This window comes from Ziziphus jujuba, chromosome 5 (assembly GCF_031755915.1).
Source record: "Ziziphus jujuba cultivar Dongzao chromosome 5, ASM3175591v1".
Taxonomy (NCBI): domain Eukaryota; kingdom Viridiplantae; phylum Streptophyta; class Magnoliopsida; order Rosales; family Rhamnaceae; genus Ziziphus; species Ziziphus jujuba.
Genome location: NC_083383.1, coordinates 13,585,020 through 13,608,083, shown reverse-complemented (window position 1 = coordinate 13,608,083; position 23,064 = coordinate 13,585,020). Strand labels below are relative to the sequence as shown.

The 23,064-nt window shown below is 33.5% G+C and overlaps 2 protein-coding genes across 4 annotated transcripts; one reads left to right on the top strand and one right to left on the bottom strand.

Annotated features, from left to right (window-relative positions):
- The first annotated feature begins 2,502 nt into the window (after nt 1-2,502).
- Nucleotides 2,503-19,217, top strand: LOC132803742 (kinesin-like protein KIN-7C, mitochondrial). 3 transcript variants are annotated; one of them, XM_060817219.1, is made up of 26 exons: nt 2,503-2,929; nt 3,082-3,179; nt 3,573-3,662; nt 4,503-4,555; nt 4,957-5,022; nt 5,145-5,198; nt 5,718-5,777; nt 6,370-6,448; nt 6,843-6,910; nt 7,684-7,746; nt 7,893-7,997; nt 8,822-8,926; nt 9,062-9,169; nt 9,261-9,407; nt 9,712-9,894; nt 10,053-10,226; nt 13,279-13,518; nt 13,714-13,854; nt 13,944-14,069; nt 14,477-14,527; nt 14,643-14,690; nt 14,769-15,080; nt 15,204-15,944; nt 16,718-16,807; nt 17,820-17,897; nt 18,848-19,217. In XM_060817219.1, exons 1-25 carry the CDS (start codon nt 2,661-2,663, stop codon nt 17,838-17,840), a joined length of 3,492 nt encoding a protein of 1,163 aa, XP_060673202.1. In that variant the 5' UTR covers nt 2,503-2,660; the 3' UTR covers nt 17,841-17,897; nt 18,848-19,217. The 3 variants fall into 3 exon arrangements, with proteins under 3 accessions (XP_060673202.1, XP_060673203.1, XP_060673201.1); XM_060817220.1 differs by having other exon boundaries at nt 13,944-14,072; nt 14,769-15,011; XM_060817218.1 differs by having other exon boundaries at nt 13,944-14,072.
- LOC132803743 (aspartic proteinase Asp1-like) lies at nt 19,041-22,493 on the bottom strand. Its single transcript, XM_060817221.1, has 9 exons — nt 22,016-22,493; nt 21,144-21,261; nt 20,781-21,007; nt 20,302-20,532; nt 20,054-20,192; nt 19,774-19,965; nt 19,619-19,691; nt 19,452-19,539; nt 19,041-19,330 (listed from the first exon to the last, which is right to left on the bottom strand). The coding sequence occupies exons 1-9, from the start codon at nt 22,186-22,188 to the stop codon at nt 19,207-19,209; spliced, it is 1,365 nt and encodes a 454-aa protein (XP_060673204.1). The 5' UTR covers nt 22,189-22,493; the 3' UTR covers nt 19,041-19,206.
- Between the last annotated feature and the right edge of the window lie 571 nt (nt 22,494-23,064).

The following is a 23,064-nucleotide window of genomic DNA, read 5'->3' as shown; positions in this document are numbered from 1 at the left end:
ATATTCAAGCAAATATATATATAATATATAATAAAAAATATTATTGTTATTTTAATTTTTTTTTTATAATATATATATATATATGTTTTTTGTTTGTCTGACAAGGATTAAAAAAATATTAACTAAGTTTTTAATATAATTTTTTAAAAAAAATAATTTTTTAAATTTTTTTAAATAAATTTAAAAAAAAAAAAACAAATGGAAAAACATTTCAAGGGGGACTAGCACTGATCATGGCCTCCAAAATTTGTGTAACTTTCCTACTAGTACATGTAAAATTTCTAAAAGCTCCTTACTTAAACCCCCCTACTATTATATGTAAAATTTCTAAAAACTCATTATTTTGAATATACTTTGTATACTTTATTACTTTGTGGCATCTACAAATTAAATATATATATATATATATTTTTTAAATTATATGGTTATTACCTAAATATATTACAACTCATTCACAATTCGTGTATTTTGGTGATAGATCCCATAATTATAAAACATTTACTTATCTTTTTTTTTTTTATTTACCTACAAGTAACTTTAACAAAATTATCATTAAAATGCCTTCTTTTTTTTTTATAATAGCTAATAACAGTGATTATAAAAAAGCATTCATATTTAATTGAACAAAGAAAATATAAAATAAACAATGAAATAATCAAAAAGTATTAACCAATCTCTATTATTATTTTTTTCCAAGTTCGTTATTAATTCTGAATACATTGCACCTTTTACCATTTATTATAAAGAAAAACTTATTATAGTATCTTTAGAATATAAAAAATAAAAAATAAAAATTACTAGTTTTTGATTGTCCATCGTGGATTCATAATTCATAGTTCATAAAATTTCAACAAACATTGTAGAACTATTACAAAATAGACATTATCTATAAAACACAAATTCAATTGTTATATTTAAGTATTATAATTTTTGTAATTTATTATATATGCTTCCAAATCCGATGCTATTTAAGGAATCAATCCTTAAAGATTTTTACAAGTTGGCTCCCCTTTAAAAAAAATTATGTATCCGCCCCTGCCCACGGCCAGAGAGACTGAGAGAAGTTGTTGCAATTTTGTTCTACTCCATTGTCATCCCTAAATATAAGGTATTTAAATTGGGATGTTCATAAAAAGGTACAATTTTTGAAATTCACCTTTAATTATCACAAACATAAATGAAAATTATAAAAATTCTCATTTTATCATTCATTTATCTTCTTTAGTATTTATGTTTATTTATTCCATTTAAAACTTGTTAGTTTAAATGTTTATCCATTATTATCACTAATAAATATATGAAATGCCACAAATGATGATAGTTTGACGAAGAAAAATCACTTGTTTGCTCATTTATCAGTTTTGGCACAAAATCATAACTAAATTTTACCAAGGATTACAAGCATTTGATACTGAGTATCCCTCTTTGTTTTTAATAACAAAAGGAACCAGAAGTAGTACCAAACTGAAAGTTAGTAGCATTATGTGTTAGCTTTAGACATTTTAGCATCAAACACCTCGTTCCTTAGAGCAAGGGTTCTTGCATCTTGGGTGGGCATCTCTCAGCCTACCATGGCTTGCATGCACCTTCTTCTGGGGCAGGATTGTTGGGAAAACGCTTTACAAGTGAAGTTGAAGCAAGTGGGGTTCGGAAGGCTGCTGAGATATATTCACATATTTAATCATCACACGTGCAAGTTCTGAATAATATTTTGAATTTATAAGGTGTTTGGGTAATGTTAAAGTTAGTGAGCATTTACAATTTTCTAGAAAAGTGAAATTTTTTTTCATTTGAATAATTTTTAAGAGAATGAATTTGTAAGCTTAAGTAGAAAATAAATCTCGTAATGTGGAAAATTAATAAGAAAAATGGATCCTATTAAAAATGTATCATTTTAAATTTCTTTAAGAAATTGATAATATATATTTTTTAATACAATTTTATCTTTTAATTTTAATATATAAATTTATTTAATTATTTATAAGTCATATTTTTTTTTCTTATAATTAATCAAACACTGTAAAAAATTTTTCAATAAAACTCATTATCAGGAAATTGAATTTCAAAAAACTGATTTTCAATAATCAGTTTCCTTCAATACTTTCTATTTTATTAAACATTTCATTAGCAAAATTTTATTATTGATTTAGAATGTTTCATATCATATTTATGATAATATTTGTATTTATGATACTATTAGGATATATTTTTTTATTTAAAAGAAAAAAATTTATTTACGATAAACAAATTATAGGGAAGTAAAGAGGGAAAAAAAACAAAGAAGAAGCCGCGATTACCATAATGCCAACCTATTTAAGTTTTAATATTACTTTTAGAAGTGAGATTAACTGGTAAAATAACAATGATAATAATAATAAATAATAATAATAATAATAATGAGGTAAAAGATGACAAACAAGGGGACAAAAAAAGTGAAAATAAAACCAATCGTTAAGGGTGTTTTGGAGAAATGACATGCATTGAAAAAACAAAGAAAGGCGCATTACAAAATTCAAAGAAGCAGCAGAATAGCAAAACGGAGAAGCGCTGGTTTTTTGGAGGGAGTGAATTAAAGCGGCACACACTTTCTGTCTCTTATCGTCGTGGCCTTTGGCCGGCATGTGCTCCTCCTCCTGACTCTCTTTCTCTCTCTTCACATAATGTTCGGAACCAGCTCAAGGTCCCAAAGATCCTCCTCTTCCGTCTCGCCGTTCCGGTCTCGGAAGTCTCCGGCTCCGACTCCGCCGGTCAAACCTGCCGGCCGACCTTCAACCGCTTCCTCGACGACTTCTTCAAGACCGGCATCTAAGCTCTCTGTTTCTCCGGCGACATCGGCCAGTCCAAGCCCTCCGACCCAGGCCATTGACCGGCCCGATATCTCCAAGGCCAAAGAGAATGTCACCGTCACTGTCAGGTTCCGACCGCTCAGGTACTCCGGCATATTCGTCTTCTCTGTTTTTTGATTCGGCGGAAAGTGAAGCTGCTGTGAATGAAGCCGCTTTTTTTTTTTTTTTTTTGCAAATTATTATTATTATTATTATTTTGTTTTGCGTTTGAATTTTGAAATGTGGGTCTGAACAGTGTACGGGAGATTAACAAAGGGGACGAGATAGCGTGGTACGCAGATGGGGATTATACAGTGAGGAATGAGTACAATCCTTCTATTGCCTATGGGTTTGGTTAGTATTCCTATTAAATTCTTTCCAAATAGTGCAGATGTTTGTTTGAGTTGATTTAGTGGAATGCTTACATACATTCATATATATATATATATATATATATTGCATTAAAAATTGTTTTAAATTTATTCAAACCTGCTTTATATGTCTCAGTCGCACTAGTAAAGCTGAATTGATGCCAAATGGTTTGTAACTGTAACTTCCATTCACATAATATTGTTATATCAGATTAGTATATCAAACTTCGATAACCATTTTGCAGGTTTTTTAAACGGTGAAACTAGTTGAGTTTTGATTAGCCAATTGCACACTTTATCTGTTTATTTTTTAAAATTTTTCTTTGTAATATCATTTCTGTTTTATTTTTGAATTGGGTTTTGATGAATGCTGCAGATAGAGTGTTTGGTCCTGCGACAACAACACGCCATGTTTATGATGTTGCTGCTCAGCATGTTGTCAGTGGTGCCATGCAAGGAATTAATGGTAACTAACATTTTGTAGATTATTTCAGAGTATTAATATTGACATTTACTTCTTTTAATGTATAATGTTGCCATTATTAACAAGATGTCTCAGCTCTCGAGTATGAATATAATAGACCATGACCTACTTTTGGCTTTGCATGGAAATATTTTATTTCTGATATATTTTCCTTGACTTGAAAGTTGTAACTTTGTCTTCCTCTCCTTTGGGAAATGCTTTTTCAGAATTGATTTGTTCATAACTCAAAAATGTATTTGTTTACAAATTATATACTTTTAGATGCAGAAAAAAGAGAAAAGGTGGAACATCGCTGTTAAATGTTAATGGCTAGGTACACTAGATGTAACCACATGACCAGCAACTTATGCCTCACTCATTTTTTGTTAGTGATTCCATTGTGGCATTTGCAAGAAAAGGATCGAGGTTGGAACCCCTGTCTTTTTCATCTTCCGACAAACAAACATCTTTATTTTTGTCATATTGTAAAGAAAAGGGGGAAAAAAAAAATTACTGTTATTTGCTCTGTTAGGGCCTTTCTTCCTTTCTTTTCTGCTTCCCTTGTAATCCATGCAGTTAGATAGATACAGATATCTGTCATTAGCTTAATATATGCAATTTACAGTGAATTATGCCATGACTTGTAGAATGTTTAATTCTTTTGCCTGGATTCTGTTGCTAATGCTTCATATGAGATTGTAACATTGCTATTTGTAGTAATCATGTGCATTTGTATTATATATTCTTTTAGTTATTTATTTTTATATAAATCAGTATGCATGGTATGGACAATTATTTCATGATTATTTGGTGGTTGGCTAAGTTTTCTCTAAATACTTGCAGGTACTGTGTTTGCATATGGTGTCACTAGTAGTGGAAAGACTCATACAATGCATGTAAGTGATGAGGGGAGACTTACTTTTGAACATGCATCAGTCATTTGTGACCGAACTATTTTGTTAAAAAATGACTTTGACAAGTATCTGAAATTAATTATTCTTGTAATTTTTTTATTTCACCTTATTTTATATGTCCTTTCATGTGATTGTAGAAATAAAGATGCTATTTGGTTTGTGCTTTGCAATACTCTTCTCTGTATAACCCATTTCATCTAGATGTTAAGGTTCTGATTTTGATATGACCTCTGAGCTGGTCTCTCATTTGTTAGTTTTCTTTCCAGTTAATTTGTCCTACTTTTTAAGTTCTTAAAGGAACTCTCCTATTTAACTTTTGTTTTATATCTTGATTTTCATAAATTATAAAGTTCAACACTGTATGTCTTGATCTTGTATCGTAGGGGGAGCAGAAGTCACCTGGAGTCATTCCATTGGCTGTGAAGGATGTCTTTGGAATTATACAAGAGGTAATGTTTGACAGTGTCAGTAACTTCATATATATATATATATATAGATATGTATATATATATATATAGAGACACATCTATTTATATGTTTTAAATTGAGAAATCTTGTAATCATATGTCAGACACCTGGACGGGAGTTTCTTCTTCGTGTTTCCTATCTGGAAATTTACAATGAGGTAAGCTTGTCTCAAATTTCTTATTTCTACTTTTCTGCTTGTATTTTTTCTCAAAGATTTTGTTAAGTTAGATTAATATGGAAACTTAAGAATTTAAGAATAGGGAGCTATGAAAATTAAGGAAGAAGGAATTTATAAAGTTGAAAAATGTGTATGGTATAGAAATTGAAAAAGAGTCTTCAAAGTTCAAACTCTATAATATATGTAAAATAAATTAGATATTTGAGAGGAAAAAAAAAGAAGAGACAAGAACAGAAAAATTGGTGAAAGGAAAGATAAGGGAGAGAAAAATGGTCGCCCTTACTAACTTTTTTGTGGCTTTGAAGAATTGGTTTTGTTGTTTGGTTGACTTTATATTCCAAAGAAAACAAAGGAAAAAAAATTCAGAAAAATAATGTTGCAATTGGGAACCAAATGGCTTTCCATTTGTCCAAACGTTTTTCTAATTCCATCAACTGTAATTTATTTTTAAAAATAAAATATATTTGAGTTCTCATCATAGTCCACCTTTTATTTCAGGTCATAAATGATTTGCTTGATCCAGCAGGACAGAACCTACGAGTACGAGAGGATGCTCAGGTGCTCATTTGAACAGAGGAAGTTGAAAACTGTTGTATTGCTTGCTTCTTTGTCACTCTAAAGGCAGTCAAGATAGTCTCAAGAATACTTCTTTATCCCTTTTGGTTTTTCTGTCTGATATTTCTCTTTTCCTAGAGAAAGATGTATGAAAATGTTGATTGTTATTAGGATATTAAGTGGTCACTCTTCCAATGGCAATGGTCTTTCCATTTCCTTTTTCCAAAGTTATCACATGTGTGATACTTTGACGATGACACCTATATAATGTCCAGTATATGAGAAGAAAAAGAAAAAAGGAATAGAATAATGCATAAAAATTTAGTATTTTCGACTTTTGTCTTGTTATTTAATTACCCCTTACAATTTAGTTTTTTTAATTACTATTATTTTTTATTTTTATTTTATCTGTTTTGGGTTGCATATTCTGGTATATGGCGATAAAGCTTCACCTATGTGCCATTGTCTGCCCAAAAAAAGCAAGTCTTTCTTATTTCATATTATAATCTATGGCTACCCTTAAGTTTATATCAGCTAGGAGTGCCAAGCATCTCTTGAATCTTTTAAATACGAATGCATGATATTTTTTTGATAGGGAACTTATGTTGAAGGAATAAAAGAGGAGGTTGTTCTCTCACCTGCTCATGCTCTTTCCTTGATAGCATCTGGAGAAGGTATGCAAATTTCTGTGGTACTGTGTGTGTGCGTGTGTTGTGTTTGTGTGTTTTTTTTTTTTTTTTTTTTTTTTTTTTCCCATCTCTCTCTCTCTCTCTCTCTAACATCTGATATGCATTATGATTCATGCAGATGATGTCCTTATTAGTTTTCTTTAACCTTTTTTTTCGTTTATTTTATTTGTCCCCCTTTTATACTTGCAACCTTTTCTCTCTCTTTAACGTCTGATATGCATTATGATTCATGCAGATGATGTACTTATTAATTTTATTTAACCTTTCTTTTCGTTTATTTTATCTGCAACCGTTCTATACTTGCAACCTTTGTTGGTTGTGTGTTGTTTGTGAAATTGAGCCCACTTTAACATGTCTCTTTATTTCTTCAACATGGCAGAGCACAGGCATGTGGGTTCTAATAATTTCAACCTGCTTAGTAGTCGGAGCCACACTCTATTCACCTTGGTAATCATGTCTAATTTCAATTTTATTAATAGTTTAAGACTAAAATGTGTTCTCGATTGACTGTTTAAAATGGTCTTTAAATTTCTAGCTTAGCTCAAATGGAAGTTGTACTGGCTTTTAATATATTGCATCTGTTATCATCGGAAGATAGTCTATTCAAATTTATGTCTTCTAGTATGCATGGGGCTATTTAGGTGCAAAATCACCCAGTTTGAAAATAAAACGTTAGTCGATTACTTATTCATATTCATAAAAATAACTTCAGCAGCAACTTAACCAGGGAACTTGAAAGTAGTGAGTACTCAATATGGGCATCACTATTGTATGGAGGACCTTTACAGAAGAAACCATTTGGCCTGAAATCAAGATCTCTATATTTGTGGAATGTTTGAACTACAAAGTTACTTTTTCTTGATGAATCACCCCTTTAAAATCCTTCTAAGAGAATCTCATGACAAAAAGAACTAACAATAATCCTAAAAGAATCTCATAATTAAAAGAACTAAAAATAATCCCTTGCTTGATCCTCTTGTTGTGTGCCCTGTTTTTACTACATAATGTACTGAATTTTGTGGAAGTGCCATCTCGCAATGATATTGATAATTTATTTATAGTTTAAACTCAAGAAGTGTCATATGGTCATTGGTTTAGTATCTTTTCTGTGAAGCTTTATTGGTGTATTGTTTTTGACCTACGAACCTTCAAGTGGGTACTAATTAATGTGTTGCTGTAATGTTTTATGTTACCGTGCTTAATGTACGATTTTCTATCAGACTATTGAAAGCAGTCCACGTGGGGAAAATCATGATGAAGAAGATGTGAGCTTGTCCCAATTGGTAATTTCTGTCATTATAACTTAACGTCGGTTTTTCTGTACCCGGTTTATGGATCAAGCTCTCCAGTCTATTTGATTTGAATACTTTGATATTCCGACACTGAGATCTGGTGTTCAGCTCTTTATATAATTCAATTTCCTTTGCAGCATTTAATTGATCTTGCAGGATCTGAAAGTTCTAAAACTGAAACAACTGGATTGAGGAGAAAAGAGGGTTCATACATCAATAAAAGCTTACTCACTCTCGGAACTGTAAGGTTTTACTATTTTGATGATGATATTCTCAGACTCCTACCCGTTAAGATGATTCTTTTTGTTCTCCATTCTTGTATTTTGTTTTGAAGTTGTTTGTGCTGTCAACAATGAAACTTAGTTCAATCTTTCTTACAAAGACTCAAATCATTTATAAGAACGAGTTCATATTTGATGATAATGATGCTAATCCTCTTTGGGTGTGTATTTCGATTTGTTAAACGATTTGTGTTTGATACGTATAGTAAGCTTTACCGGCCTAACAATTTGTATTAAATTAACAATAATAAAGATATACTAACACTCTACCTCATGTATAGGCCCATATAATAACTAGACACAAATTTGGGCCTTACATGTAGAAGAAGATAGATTACTAGAAATGAAGGTAACTAGGATTCAAACACAAGACCAGACAGACAACCAAACTATGATAGTTACCATCAATCCCAAAAAGTATAGTTGTTATTAAGCTGTTGGAAAGTGGACCGATTATCTATATCAAATCAACATAATACATGCTTTAACACTCCATCTCACTTGTAGGCTGTGGAAGAATTAGACACAAATTACACGTACAAAACAATATTATTCTGAAAATAAGGGTTATGAGAATTTGAATACAAGGCCAGATAGACAACCATGCTATATACCTTCGTTAAATTATCATCAAATCCAAAATGTTAAGATGTTAGAAAGGGGGCCTAACTTTAAATCTAACTATAAGTCATGTGACATATTGTTGGCCTTTATTTCTCCATTTGTATAGAATTGTTATGATACAGTTTTTGACATTTCTTGTTTTCTCAACCCTCTCACTGCAGGTAATTTCTAAACTAACTGATGGGAAAGCAACACATATTCCTTATCGGGATTCCAAACTCACTCGTTTGTTGCAGTCATCCCTTAGTGGCCATGGGCGGATTTCTGTAAGTTCTATCTAACACTACAGGTTTCTAGTGTTCATGAGATCAGCTCTATCCCTATGCGAGTCATCTATGTCTCAATGATTATACTTGTACATATAAATGATTTCAAGAGATATTATCTTGTGGACTTTGTAGCTTATTTGCACTGTGACTCCTGCCTCTAGCAATAGTGAGGAGACACACAACACGTTGAAGTTTGCACATCGTAGTAAGCATGTAGAAATAAAGGCTTCTCAAAACAAGGTAAATCTCAGAACTAATGTTTTGGCATGACAATCTTTATGATGGTTGCCAGTGCCAATTCATCAATTTTTTTTGAAATGTTCCTCTGTAGATTATGGATGAGAAGTCCCTCATAAAAAAGTACCAGAAGGAAATTTCTAGTTTAAAGGAGGAGCTCCATCAATTAAAATGTGGCATGATGGAGAATCCAAATATTGCTGCATCCACTCAGGAAGATCTGGTTAATTTGAAGCTCCAGGTTTGTGCTGCTATGCATGTTTAACAATAAATATTATTATACTTTCCTGTTATGTTGTTAGCGGAAAGCTGTATTATCATATAACAGTTAACATGGCGCTATGACAATATGAATGAAGGTGCATATGTATTGTGATACAATGGTAGTGCTAGGGTGTCAAAATGTCTACCATTTTATTTTTCGCTTTTGTGTTTTTTTTCCCCCCATTTCCTTTTGGCTCTTTAGATATATTGTAAAATTCACTGTGGGTACCATTGCTGACTTGTTATTTGCTCCTTTTAAATATTGTTTTATGATGTCGAAGCTGGAAGCTGGTCAGGTTAAACTACAATCAAGATTGGAAGAGGAGGAAGAAGCCAAGGCAGCTTTGATGGGAAGAATCCAGCGCTTGACTAAACTAATACTGGTTTCTACAAAGAATGCAATGCCAGCCACTATTTCTGAACGGCCTGGCCATAGACGAAGGCATTCTTTTGGGGAGGATGAGGTGTGTGATTTAGTGCTTGTGGCTGTTTGGATGACTGGCTGATGCTTTCAGTAATAATGGGATTAATGCTGATACCCGAACTACCAGTTTTTATTTTCTAAAAAATATTGGCAAATATTTTCCTCTTCAGATTTACAGTTGATTCATGTACAATGCAGCTAGCATATTTACAAGACAGAAAGCGGGAATACATGATAGACGATGATGTCGGTAGCTGTGCTTCTGAGATTTCAATGGAAGCAAGAGAAGATGCCACTAATTTAGAAGAACTGGTTAAAGATTATAAAAGGAACCGAAGGCGTGGTGGTATGCTTGGCTGGTTTAAATTGAAAGTAAGTTCCTAGTTTTTGTTAGCATAGGGATTATGATAGTTTTTGATTTTTATGGGGGATTTAGTGGGTTTGATGACATCTCTCCATTCAAGCAAACCCTCAGCCTCATACAATGTTTTCCTGTCTGGTTTTTCAATTTAGCCTGTCGAGACTTTACCAGGCCTTTGCGTCTAGCTTCGACTTACTCATTTATTATTATTTAACAATATGAGTGTTCGTCAACAGACTTTACCAGGCCTTTGCGTCTAGCTTCGACTTACTCATTTATTATTATTTAACAGTATGAGTGTTCGTCAACAACTGATGGCTTTACCTTATTAACGTATTTTATATGCAATATCTAAAATGAGATGTTGGCATTTTGGATGTTATATAATTATACTGAAATCCACCCAGGTCTATTTGGAAAAAGTATGCTAAATGAAATGAAGTTTAACTGTGAAATGATGGAGAACGATGGAGGTTACATAGGATTTTAATCATTAGGGTTTTATGATTTTTAGAGTTTTAATATTATTATGTTTATTTGATTTCTAGGATTTTAATAATATTATGTTTCTTATCATTATTTTGGTTTCTTTAAGCTTTTAGGAAATTTTATTATTTAGTTTCCTTATTTAATTAGGGTATCTTATTTTTAGTTTCCTTATGTTAGGTGGTTTTATTATAAATAGGAGCCTTTAAAAAAGTTGATTAATAATACGAGAATTTTTCTAAGAGTTTTTCTCTGGTTTTATGTGATGCAAACCAAATTTAGAAATGATGCCTAGGGATTTTAGGAGTGATTCTTAAAATTGTTTTGGTGTAATACTAGAGCTCTATCTATCTTTTAATTTTCAATTTTCTTTCCTTTCCCACTTGTCCTACATTAGTTTGGTATCAGGGCAAGGATCCAACCCTCTGTGAACAGTGCTGCCGTGGATCAGTGAATGTGAACAGTAGTCTGCATGAACAATAGCCATGTAAACAGTAACCCTACATAAACAGTATCATGTGGACACTAAACCTGCGTGAACAATACCCGGTGATTGGATTGCTTTCTTTGGCTTAAAGAGTTATGGCTACACGATTTGGAAGGAATAGAGGCAGATATGAAGAACTATTAATACATGTGGCAATACAAGTGGAATCTCTTAATGTTTTGGTTAACAATATGGAGGTACATGTATCTGGTAGAGCTTCAACTAAAAGTAAACAGGATAAAGCTTCTCTAGCCAACCACGATCAAAATGAAGAAAAGCAACCAGCAAATACAACTATTCCAGCACCCTTTCCTCACTCTGGTTTACAAAAATCTGAAGAATTATCTGAACAGATTTCTGAGCATGTATTCACAAAGCATATTGATTCTAAACCTGAATTGTTACTTAAACATTTACCTACACCTACACCACCTGCCACCTTACCTGAATCCCTACTTGAATTCTTACCTACACAATCTCCCATCTTATCCGAATCCTTACCCGAACCCTTACCTACAAAACTCAAATCCCTACTTGAACTTTTACCTACATAATCTGTCACCTTATCCAAATCCTTACCCAAACCCTCACCTACACAACCAGTCACCTTACTACTCTTATCTACACAACTTGTCACCTTACTTGAACGCTTACCTATACAACCTGTCACCTTACTTAGACCACTACCTACACAACCTAAATGTGTCAAGTTGGACTCAGATCATTTGAATGAAGGGCTTTTGTTGACCTTGGATGTCCTTAAATTTGCTAGTCATGTAGTCCTCTTCATCAAGTTTGAGCTTATGCCGCTGATGCCATTTTTGAAGTTCTGCTTGTTGCTTTATGATTCCAGCTTTAAACTCGTTGGAGTCTTGTTCTCTAAGAGGGGAAGAATGATGGAGAACAATGGAGATTATGTAGATTTTAATCACTAGGGTTTTATGACTTTTAGGGTTTTAATATTATTATGTTTATTTGATTTGTAGGATTTTAATATTATTATGTTTATTAGGTTTCTTATCATTATTTTAGTTTCCTTAAGTTTTTAGGGAGTTTTATTATTTAGTTTCCTTATTTAATTAGGTTATCTTACTTTTAGTTTCCTTCGGTGGTTTAATTATGAATAGGAGCCTTTGTAACTCTTCTAAAAGTTGATTAATAAAACAAGAATTTTTCTAAGAGTTTTTGTCTGGTTTTGTATGATGCAAACCAAACTTAGGTGTGATGTCTAGGGATTTTAGAAATGATTCCGAAAATTGTTCTAGTGTGGTACTAGGGCCCTATCTTTTAATTTTCAATTTTCTTTCCTTTCCCACCTGTCCTACATGAAACTGTTTGAATATTTTACTCTCTCCCCTCCCCCCCCCCCCCCCCCCCCCCCCCCCCTCTTTTCTTTTGGAATACTTATACATTGTGAACCTATGGTTTTGTAAGGTGTAATAAAGTTTAAATTTCATTTTGATCTTAATTCACATTGAACATATAAAGGGGAACATCTGGAAAATTAGAGAGATTTGCTCCTTATGTTCTCTTCATCTTATATCCTTCCACAAATCTGCATTTCCCATGAGTTTTTTTAAATCAAAATATTGGGAGGGATGAGAAATATTATCTTCTTTTGCCTCATGGCATATCTCTTTGAAGCTTTCCATTTATGTCTCATTTTGAAGTGATCCCTCATCTAAATTACTACATCTGCCATGTATACAATTAACTATGAAGATGAAAAACAGAGCTGCTGTGATGAAATAGTGGTTCCACTTTACTTTGTGAAGATGTTGGACAATGATGTGGATTATCTACGGTACTTAATCTTGGATTTTCTTGCAGAATGCATGTAAATTTTCTGGATAACCATTCCTATAGAAGCGTATAGGGTCTAAAAGAAAAAATTTAGATGTTTAAAGAGTCTTGAAACTTCGTCGAATTTTTTAGCCGATTGGTTTATTCAAGTACAAGTTTTGTTGATAACTGAGTAATTTGTTTATTCTTAGTTGATGCATCATAAGATTAGAGTTGTATCTTTCCAGCTGTGGCTATTCTTGACTGGTAGAACTCAATTAATGAAAGCTTTAATGTTTGCTGTGCAGAAGCCTGAGAATATTGCTGGGTTATCACTTAGTCCTGATAGTGAGAGCTCTGCTAGTGGGTCACCTGCATCTTGTTCAAAATCTTCACAGAATAGAGTCATCCTCAATGATATGAAGGAAGGAAGAAGAAAATCGAGCAGTAGAAGGGGAGATGATCCTACTATTGTTGATTCATTTCCTGAAAGAACACAAGCAGGTGAATTGTTTAGTGCAGCTGTTGGAGGTCGCCATCTGCCTCCGGTAAGAAGTTTTTTTATGCTAATGTCTATAGTGATTGCTTCTTGGAGCTAAGTATCAGAAGGAATACAAAACAAAATATAATACTGCTCATGTTTCTGAAGTCGATTTATATTTTTTATTTTACAGGAAATTAGATGATGTTGTTATTAAGTATAATGTATTGTTAGCTTTGTTTGCTAAATGTCTTCTTTGCAGAGTGGGACCACCATTACAGATCAAATGGATCTTCTTCGTGAGCAAGTGAAAATGTTAGCTGGAGAAGTGGCCTTGTGCACAAGTTCTATGAAAAGACTTTCAGAGCTTGCAGCTAGCAACCCTGACGATATACAACTTAAGGTAAGCTACCTCTTATTGTCTTGAAGAACAAAGTCTTGTTATTATTGGTATTCCTGGGTGATTATTTAATTTCCAATTGACTGATGCAGGAACAAATGCAAAAGTTAAAGGATGAAATTAGTGAAAAGAAGCTTCAAATACGTATGCTGGAGCAACGCATGATTGGATCCATTGAGATTACTCCACACGCATCAAACAACATCGAATTGTCTCAGGTAGTTGTAAGAGGAAGAGTTTCTGTTTATCATAGACAATATTAAACTAATATATCTCTTCCCTCAACTTCGAGTATTGGACCGGATAATGACTCCTAATGCTATATGTTGCTTTATAAGCATATGCCCCTTTTGTCCTTTAGATAATTGTTCTACGCATGGTTATTTTAATTTAGTGTCCATCATCATTTATGACCGTCCTGGACCACTTTTAGGATACCATCCTGTCTTCATAATGTCCTTGATCAGTTATAATCATTTAACGTAGCATTTTTATATTGGCTGTGATGACTCCACCTTTAATATGGTTGCTGAACATTATATGTAATGAAGTTTAACCTGGTTTCCCAAATTCGTTATCTGTATGGATATTTTCTTACCGATCAATTTGTTAAACTTTTGTATAGGCTTTGTCCAAGCTTACTACCCTGCTAAATGAAAAAACATTTGAGCTCGAGGTTTGTTTCCTATTTTCTTCATATCTAAAGTATGTTAATTAAACTTATAATTCCATATCCATTGCCAAGAATAGTCTACTAAGTTGATCACATTTTCTTGGGTTGGGTGTCAAAGATTAAATCTGCAGACAATAGGATACTTCAGGAGCAACTTCAGACAAAGGTAAAGTTTCAATGATGCATGCTTTCTGCTTCTGTTCTTGATTGTTAGCTCATTATTATAAATTATAATTGTTATTAGGTATCAGAGAATGCTGAGATGCAAGAAACAATTCTTCTGCTAAGGCAGCAGCTAAATTCATTATCGAATAAAAGATCAGTTACTGTAGAACAAATTGCTGACAATGAGACTACTCCATTGAGTACATGTTCTGAAGAGCCATTGGAAAAGAAGAATGAGGAGAAAAGTAGGATTAGGATTGTTTCAAGTGGAGAGACTTATGCCGATGAGCATACACCAACAAGTGTCATGAGCTTGAATAGGGTATTTTCCCTTGATGAGTCCAAACAATGCAACAATAGTACATTTTACAATTCTCAAGTTTGTATGCAGGTCATTCCTTTTCTTTTCTGAACATTATTATTGAACCCAATTATGCTTAGTCCTTTTTGGATTTCTAGCTGTAATGTTTTTTATTCGTTCTGTTGTGCACTAATGTATATTTTTTCTCTGCAGGCCACTGAACTGGAGGATTTAAAACAAGAGCATGTGAGACTGGCTGAAGAAAAGGATGGGCTTGAAGTTCATAACCGAAAGTTAGCAGAGGAAGCGTCATATGCCAAAGAGTTGGCTGCGGCTGCAGCACTTGAGCTCAGAAACTTGGCTGAAGAAGTCACAAAGCTTTCTTATGAAAATGCAAAGCTGACTGGTGAACTGGCAGCTAAAAAAGATGTTCATTGCAGATCTTGTCAGAGGTCTGCTTTATATGATTACAAACAAAATAGTATCAATAATGCTCGACCTGATGGACGCTCTAAAAAGCCAGTGGATGGAGCTTTGGTTGAAGAGTTGCAGAAGGAACTTAGTATAAGATACCAAAAAGAAGCTGCACTGGAAACACAATTATCTGAAAGAGATCAAATAGAAGGTGATCTGAGAAGAAGGCTGGATGAAGCAAAACAACATGAGGAAGATTTGGAAAATGAGCTCGCAAATATGTGGGTTCTGGTTGCAAAGTTAAGAAAGTCGGGCAATGGTGCTGAGGATGTGTCACCTATAGCGGGCCATTTATCAGAAAATACACATGCAAGATTTAGAAATATATTTCTGTCATCTAATGGCCACTCTAATATGTCCAACAGTGATGAAATCTACAAAAGCATGGATAAATTGGGTGCATTAGATGATTTAAAAGCTAGCTATCAGAAAGAAAGGAGAAGATGCAAAGAGCTAGAAAGCTATATATCTAGATTGAAGGTACTCACTTTCTTTACCAAACTTGTGAGAGCAACCTTGAGATAGCTGCAATTTGATTTTCTGGAATAATGATTCCTGTATTATTATATGCCATCTTTTCACTGGTTGGTTTATTTTATAATTAGACTAAATTGTCCATACAAAATATAAAAGTTTTGTATTCTTATATTGTTCAAAATATTTTCTAGATTTGTTTTGATGTGGCTTTTTTGTTTGCTTTGTACTCTTTTTAAATAATTATCTACATGATTATCTACATGCTTAACAAATCCTAAGTTGTTTACGATCGTTCTAAGGGAGAATGTCATTGAAACTCTCTAAGGATTGGCATAATCACAAGGGACCTTTACTCGATTAAAAATTCATCAGTTGACTCCCTTATATCTAATCACAGTTGGTACCAAATGATGAAATTAGATGGTTCATGTTAATACAACCAAATCTTTTCTTGATGTTGCACTTGAAGACAAGGTTTGTGATTTCAATTGGACAAGTCTTTGTTACATGGTATATTGGACGATATGCTTTGTCCCTTTCTGTGCTTTACTTGGTTTACAGTAGCTATATGTTTATCTAAATAGTATGTTTTGATTTACTTAAATCTCTTATACATTGCATTTTATGATAAAAATTACTATACAATTTGGGATCTATAATTGCAGATATGATTTTTATTCAATAATTAGAATTTTGTCATAATATATGTGAAGTATGACTTGGGTTTTGGCTGTAATTGCGTGTACATTGTAAACTAACAGAAAATTGCTATTCAGGGTGAAGATATTGCTGGTCTAGATGCCACGGCTTTGGAGGAACTGCAGAATCTTCATGTGGAGGCTATAACAAAGATCTGCCATGCAAAGGTGATTTCCTGTGTGTCTCATGATTCTACATTAAATGAGTGAATCTCTTTAAACTGTGAGAAAACGTGCGACTTGCTTGGTCAGCATTGATTAGCATCAAAGTTGTGGTTCTTGAGGAATTCTAGATGCTGTGACAACAAATTTTCATTGAAGTTAGGTTGCTAATGAGACTTGATGTGTTTTGGGACTTTACATACACATGAAACCTAGCTTGCCAAAAATGTTTTGTGCATTAGGTATAGGGTCCATCGACTATGTTGATCACATATTCTCCCTTAATACTTTCCTTGTCTTCCAAGTATATCCACTCCTCTTCCATATGAGCTCTACTTTGAAACTCAAATTATATCAGGACTTGGGCTTTGGACTTTTCATATCTGCTCCAGGATGGGATTTATATCAAACCCAACATGAGTAGATTGTCATCCTACTTAGCACTTCACCTACCATGAGTTTTTTTTTTTTTTTATGTCAATATTTTGATATCTGTTTCAAATCCGTAACGAGGTACCCACTTGTCCAACTCCCACCAAATAGAGGCTGTGTGACTAGAGCACAATACAACATTCTTGTTTCGACTTTGGACCCATTCACTATATGAATTCTATTTTTCTCTTTCTTTCATTTTCCATTTAGCATACTCACTATGCACTAGTTTTTTGATACCCTTTAATGCTTAAGATGTGAAATTGTAAAAGCTTCATTGTGTCATGATATGAAAGAAAAACATCAACATCTTATCTCAATTTGCTGCCATCTTTGAAATTAAATATTGGTTTCTGTGGTATTGTTATTCCTTTAGATTTTACGTGCAAGTAAAACAACTTTAAAAACGTGTGATTTTGTAAAAATTCAGAAGAGCTACGGCACTAATTTTGTTAAATTTGTTAGTACTAGAGCAATGTTGGGATGCTCTCTTTCTTTAGCAATATTTGTTTAATTTCTTTTGCTATCAATTGAGCATGATTCTGGTATCTCTAATAATCCTAAATTGTTGGTTACTTCTTTGCAGTGTGCAAATCTTTCGTTGTAGCATGCGGAGATTGACCATCACAAAAATACTCCTAACACATGTAGTTCGGAACTCCAGGTTTTATGTGAATCCTTGTTTTGTTAGAAAATGGCCATCAACTATGTTGCTCATTAATTCTAAAATTTTATTACCCAATTAATAATAAACATTGGCGCAAGCATTATTGTATGTCATAAGTACGGATATCTAAAGGTGATAGATTGGTATGTAATCTATAAAACATGGATTTATTTTTAAACAATTTTATCCCTGCCACTTAAGTCGTGTGAGTCTAGCAAGTCATGTACCTACTGTCAATAAGATAAACATGTGCCTGTTTGCCGATACGTTGATGATTAGTTCACTTAGTTTTTGCTGTGTTGAGGCAAGAATGATTAGATATCTTCACTAAAACATTCTTTTAAATATAAATAAATAAATAAATAAAAAGAAAAGAATGAACAGGGAGAAGGAATGATCTGGCATTTAATAGCTTGACTACCAACGCTATATGAGGACTGAATTCCCATGGTTATGTCTGTGTAGCCGTATTATTGAATGGAATGCAAGAAACTCTCTTTGAAATTCCTCCTACAGTGACTGCGCCAGCTGCATCTGGTCCTGGGTGTAAGCATTGTTAGGATCTGGAGTTAGAAACCATTAATGTCGGATATGCAAAACCTAAGTTAGGTTGAAAAGACTAGTTGGTAAAACCAGGTTGCTGTCTTGTCGCTTTATTTAGCTAAATGTTATTTCATTAGGAAGTTTAGTTCGACATTCGAAAGCTTGGGTGCCATCACATCAGAGATCATTTTTCTGAAGCCAGCAGAGATAGAATAGAGTAAATCTAAATGGTTTTTATTTTTAATTATTTTTTAATTTTTAATTTTTCAAATTACATATGTCTACCAGTACGTATTATGTCTTTCTTTTTTTTTTTTTTTTTGATAAACAGTTCTTATTACTTATTAGTATCAAATAATAGAGGTGGCAATATCTCTGATGAATATTCTTTGCATATCTTGCAGGTTGTAAGCAATTGTTGTATTCTGTACATTCATTGGAAATGGTAGCTGGTTTGATTTTCTTTTTTCTTCCTCCCTCCTTTTTGGTGACTTTTGTAACATTATCTATGGGAGAGACATTTGAAGCGAAGCAATTCACTCAATGCATAACTAAGCAGCAGATCAGAGTAACCAAAAAGGCATTGTGACACATGAATTTCCTATAACAAAGCTTTGTATTTCATTTTATGTGCATGAGATGTACTGGACTAAATTTCTCATCTGTAGATTACATAACTTATGTAAGAGTTCTTGCAAACTTTCTATTAACTATTGAATGTATTTTTTGCTACATATATAATAGCACAAAGCTGTATTTGCCTTTATTGGTATCTATCTTTGGAGCTTTCCTTGTGAAGCATGTTTGCAGGACAATATGCTGCCATCATATGCAAATTTCCTTGTGCAAATGGCTGACAAAAGCCATTGAGAAATTCACGATCCACACTGTTTATTAAAATAAAAAGAAAAAAAAAAAAAGGAAAAAAAAAATTCTGGTGAGAGCCCCAAACACAAGTAAGATGATGACGTTTACAAAATAATGGTGAAAAAAATAATGGTTCAGGACTTGGGAAGCCTGTCACAATTTTCGGGAACCCATCCAATCTGCTGTTTCTCGTTGTCGTAAATCACCATTTTATCTAGCAAGGAAATGTCTGCCAAGAGAAAACAAAGTAAAATTCAGAATGTATTAAAGCCCAAAAAGTGTTTTTTTTATTTGTTAAAATGTGTTACCTCCAATTATGTTGAGACTTCCCAATCCTACTTCGCCACCATTCAAAACCCCTAAGCACACATTGCCACGTTTCTGAAAAGGAAAATCTTGTTAGTCATGTTGTCTAATGTTCCATTTACCACTACCAAGGTTGAAAAATCATTTTAGTGCTCACCGTAACTATAAGATAAGCTTCCGGAGGCAATTGCAACTGAGCTTTTTTCGCATTAAAGCTTAATGCAAATGGTTTGAAATAATTTTTGACGTCATTAACAGATTTGAAAGGTTTGGCACCTTTCCAGCACACTGGCAGGGATCGATCATCAGTTGCATCCTTAAGAGGCTTTCCATTTAAATCCCTTTTCAGCTGAGACTCAATAAATTATTGGTTTTTCGTTCATGTGAGTGATTACACTAAGTATGATATTCTTGGTAACTACAGATTAACTCCTTACCTGATTAACTACAGCCTCATAAGCTTTAGAACTGAAGTAAGTATAGGAGCTTCCACTGTCAAACACTATCTCAAGTCCATTTACGCCGATCGGCTTTCCATTAAAGTGAAGCTCGGCAGGTCCTGATGAGTAATGTTTTCTGAAATACAATAAGTATGATTACATGGAACATGCAAAATGGCTTATATGCTTAGTAGTAAAAAGGCTATATATGAGAAGGTAAGGAGGAAAAACTTGGGACTACTTACTCATTGGGATTGCGTGACATCGGTGTCCATGTGATGCCTGTGGAAGGAACAACTTCATCCCCAAAGAATATATATCCTCCTTTCCCACTCAAACAGTGGCCAGCAACGTTACGGATCAGACCCAGCTTACTCAGTTGTGTCACAATACTGGCTTTGCCATTGCCAAGGCCGAGGACTCCAGCCGTAGAAGGTGGCGCATGTGCTCCATCATATTTTTGATCATATCCACACCTGTAGAGAGCAGTGCAGAAAATGCATACTCAGAATAGAAGGTAACATAGAAAGTAAATCACATGTTATATTACATTCGTTATATGATTTCATTGCAAGCTTGGTCAATTACAACATTTTTATCAACTCTTATACAATAGATTTCATACAAAGTTATAACATAGCCGAAAACTATTGTCCTAGATCAAAATTGAACAAAGTTGTCAATTAAGATGGAGAAAAAGATTATTGAACGTTTGAATACTCACCCAAAGGCCAAATGGGGAACAAGGAGAGAGCCATTGGTGAATTTAAGGGGAAAGTAATCCTTGACCACCACACCCAGAGATGATCCATGATCAGCATATTCAACTTCATAGTCACATTGGTCATTTGGGGTATCACATGGGTGATTCGCCAGCGTCTCGATGGCATTACAAAAAGGATCTACGCAGTGCAGAAGGTTGTTGTTGGGCTTGTAAAGTCCCTCTCGGGGCTGCAAATGCAACCATATTTGGGCTACTAATTAACATACACTATGCAACATCCAAAACAACAGAACAACAAAAACAAGAAAAAGCAAAAAAAAAAAAAAAAAAAAAAAGAAGAAAAGGGGTGGGGGGAAGGTATACCCTGGTGCAACCGGTGCAAGGAGCATCACATTGGACCCATGTGAGATCACTGCCAGAGTCAATATCAAGGTCGAAAAGCTTTGGTGGACGGCCTATCTTGAGGGATACAGAGTAGTACCTGAAGATTGGAAAAAGTAGAATCAAATGTCTATGGAATTAGAAAGGTCACAGCAGTGGGATTAAAATAAATAAATAAACAGTCAGAGTACCACTTTACTTTATAGCACATAAGAACTTTATGAAAATTTTTCCTCTTTTCCAAAAAAGCACCAAACAATATGCAAAAGGCAGTACAGGAAAAGTGGTAAAAAAGAAAAGCAATTTTGGGAACCGCGTATATAATATATATAGGAAAAAGAAAACTGCCTGTTCCAATTGGAAAGCAGAATTTGAAGAAATATTAAAAGTAGTTAAACTCCGGTTTGGATAGCGATAGACACATTATAACTTATAAGTGGTTAAAACTCTGGCCTAGAGAGAGAGAGAGAGAGAGAGAGAGAGAGAGAGTTCAGACAAAATCAGATACTCCAAAGATTGCGAAAGAAACTGATTTCTGATAACAAAATTCAGCTGGGTATTCCACAAACGTACAACTTACAAAGATCGAATCAAGAATTGGATAAACTACGCAAAACCCAGTAATAAAAACAATCCAAAAAATTCATTAAAAAAAGGAAAAAAGAAAAATCAAATTATAGAGTAATTCAAATGGAACAGTGAATCCTGGGTTTTGGAAAATACTTAAAAATAATCTAACCATAAAGAATGAAATAGGAAAATAGATAATGCAAAAAAAAAAAAAAAAAAAAAAAGGCAGAATGAACTAACAGCATCCTCAAAACAATCGAAATGGAAAAATCAAATTTACATACCCAAGAGGATAAACATTTCCTTGAACAGGAAAAACAGTTGAAGATTCGAAGTTTGAAGGCTTTTTAACGGTCTGAAACTGATTGACTGCCGAGAAACAGCGTGGGAAAGTTGCAGAAAACCACAGAAAGAGGAAGGCGATGAATCCAATTCTGATCCTCTTCTTGACAGCCATTTTTTTCTTTTCTTTTTTTTAGCTTATTTGGATTTTTCAGAAACCCAATACGGGGTCATCAAGAAGAAGCAAAAGACTTTTATAAGAACAATTAAAAATTGTAAAAATAAAGAAGGAAAACAGAAATAGAAAAAGAGCAGAGACTTTGAAAGGACGAAGAAGAGCAGGGTGTGAAGTAAAGCAGTGTACTAGCGCGTGTGGCGCTGGTCTGTGTACGTGAAATTGACGCGCTCTCCACGTGTTTTAGAGAGAGAGGCACAGAATTGTATGTGTGGATGTTTCATCGCGGAAAGACCATAAAACCGCGTCTTGGCCGCCATGTCGATCAGTTCAGATGGTTGACAGCCCAAAAGGGCAGAAATTAGCCTCCTGATTGCTCGTAAGACCTGCGGCTTTTCAAGGGCATATTTGTCTTTTACTTTTGACTATAGAATTATAAATAGGCTTAAAATACACACCTAAACTTTGTAAACCATCGTCGGATTGTCCTATAAATTATTATTTTTTAATCATTTTACTCTAAGGATATATTTGTCTTTTACTGTTTTAAACATATGTCGCATTGACCTATTAGTTATTATTTTTTTTATCAATTTAATTTAATTATATTATGTCAATTGATAGATTTTATGAAATTAATCATATATAGTTCTATTGAAAAATAATTTTATTCTATTTTATTTCATTTTTAAGATGTTTATGATCTAATTTTATCAAATTTATTTGGAAAAATTGAAAAATTGCACTAAAATGATTAAAAAAAAAAAGTTCTAGGAAAAATGTGACACTTTGTAAAGTTTAAATCGTAAAGTGCGGGAAATATTTAATAGTTGAAAGGGGACAAAATGTATTTAAACCTTATAAATATTTGAGTTT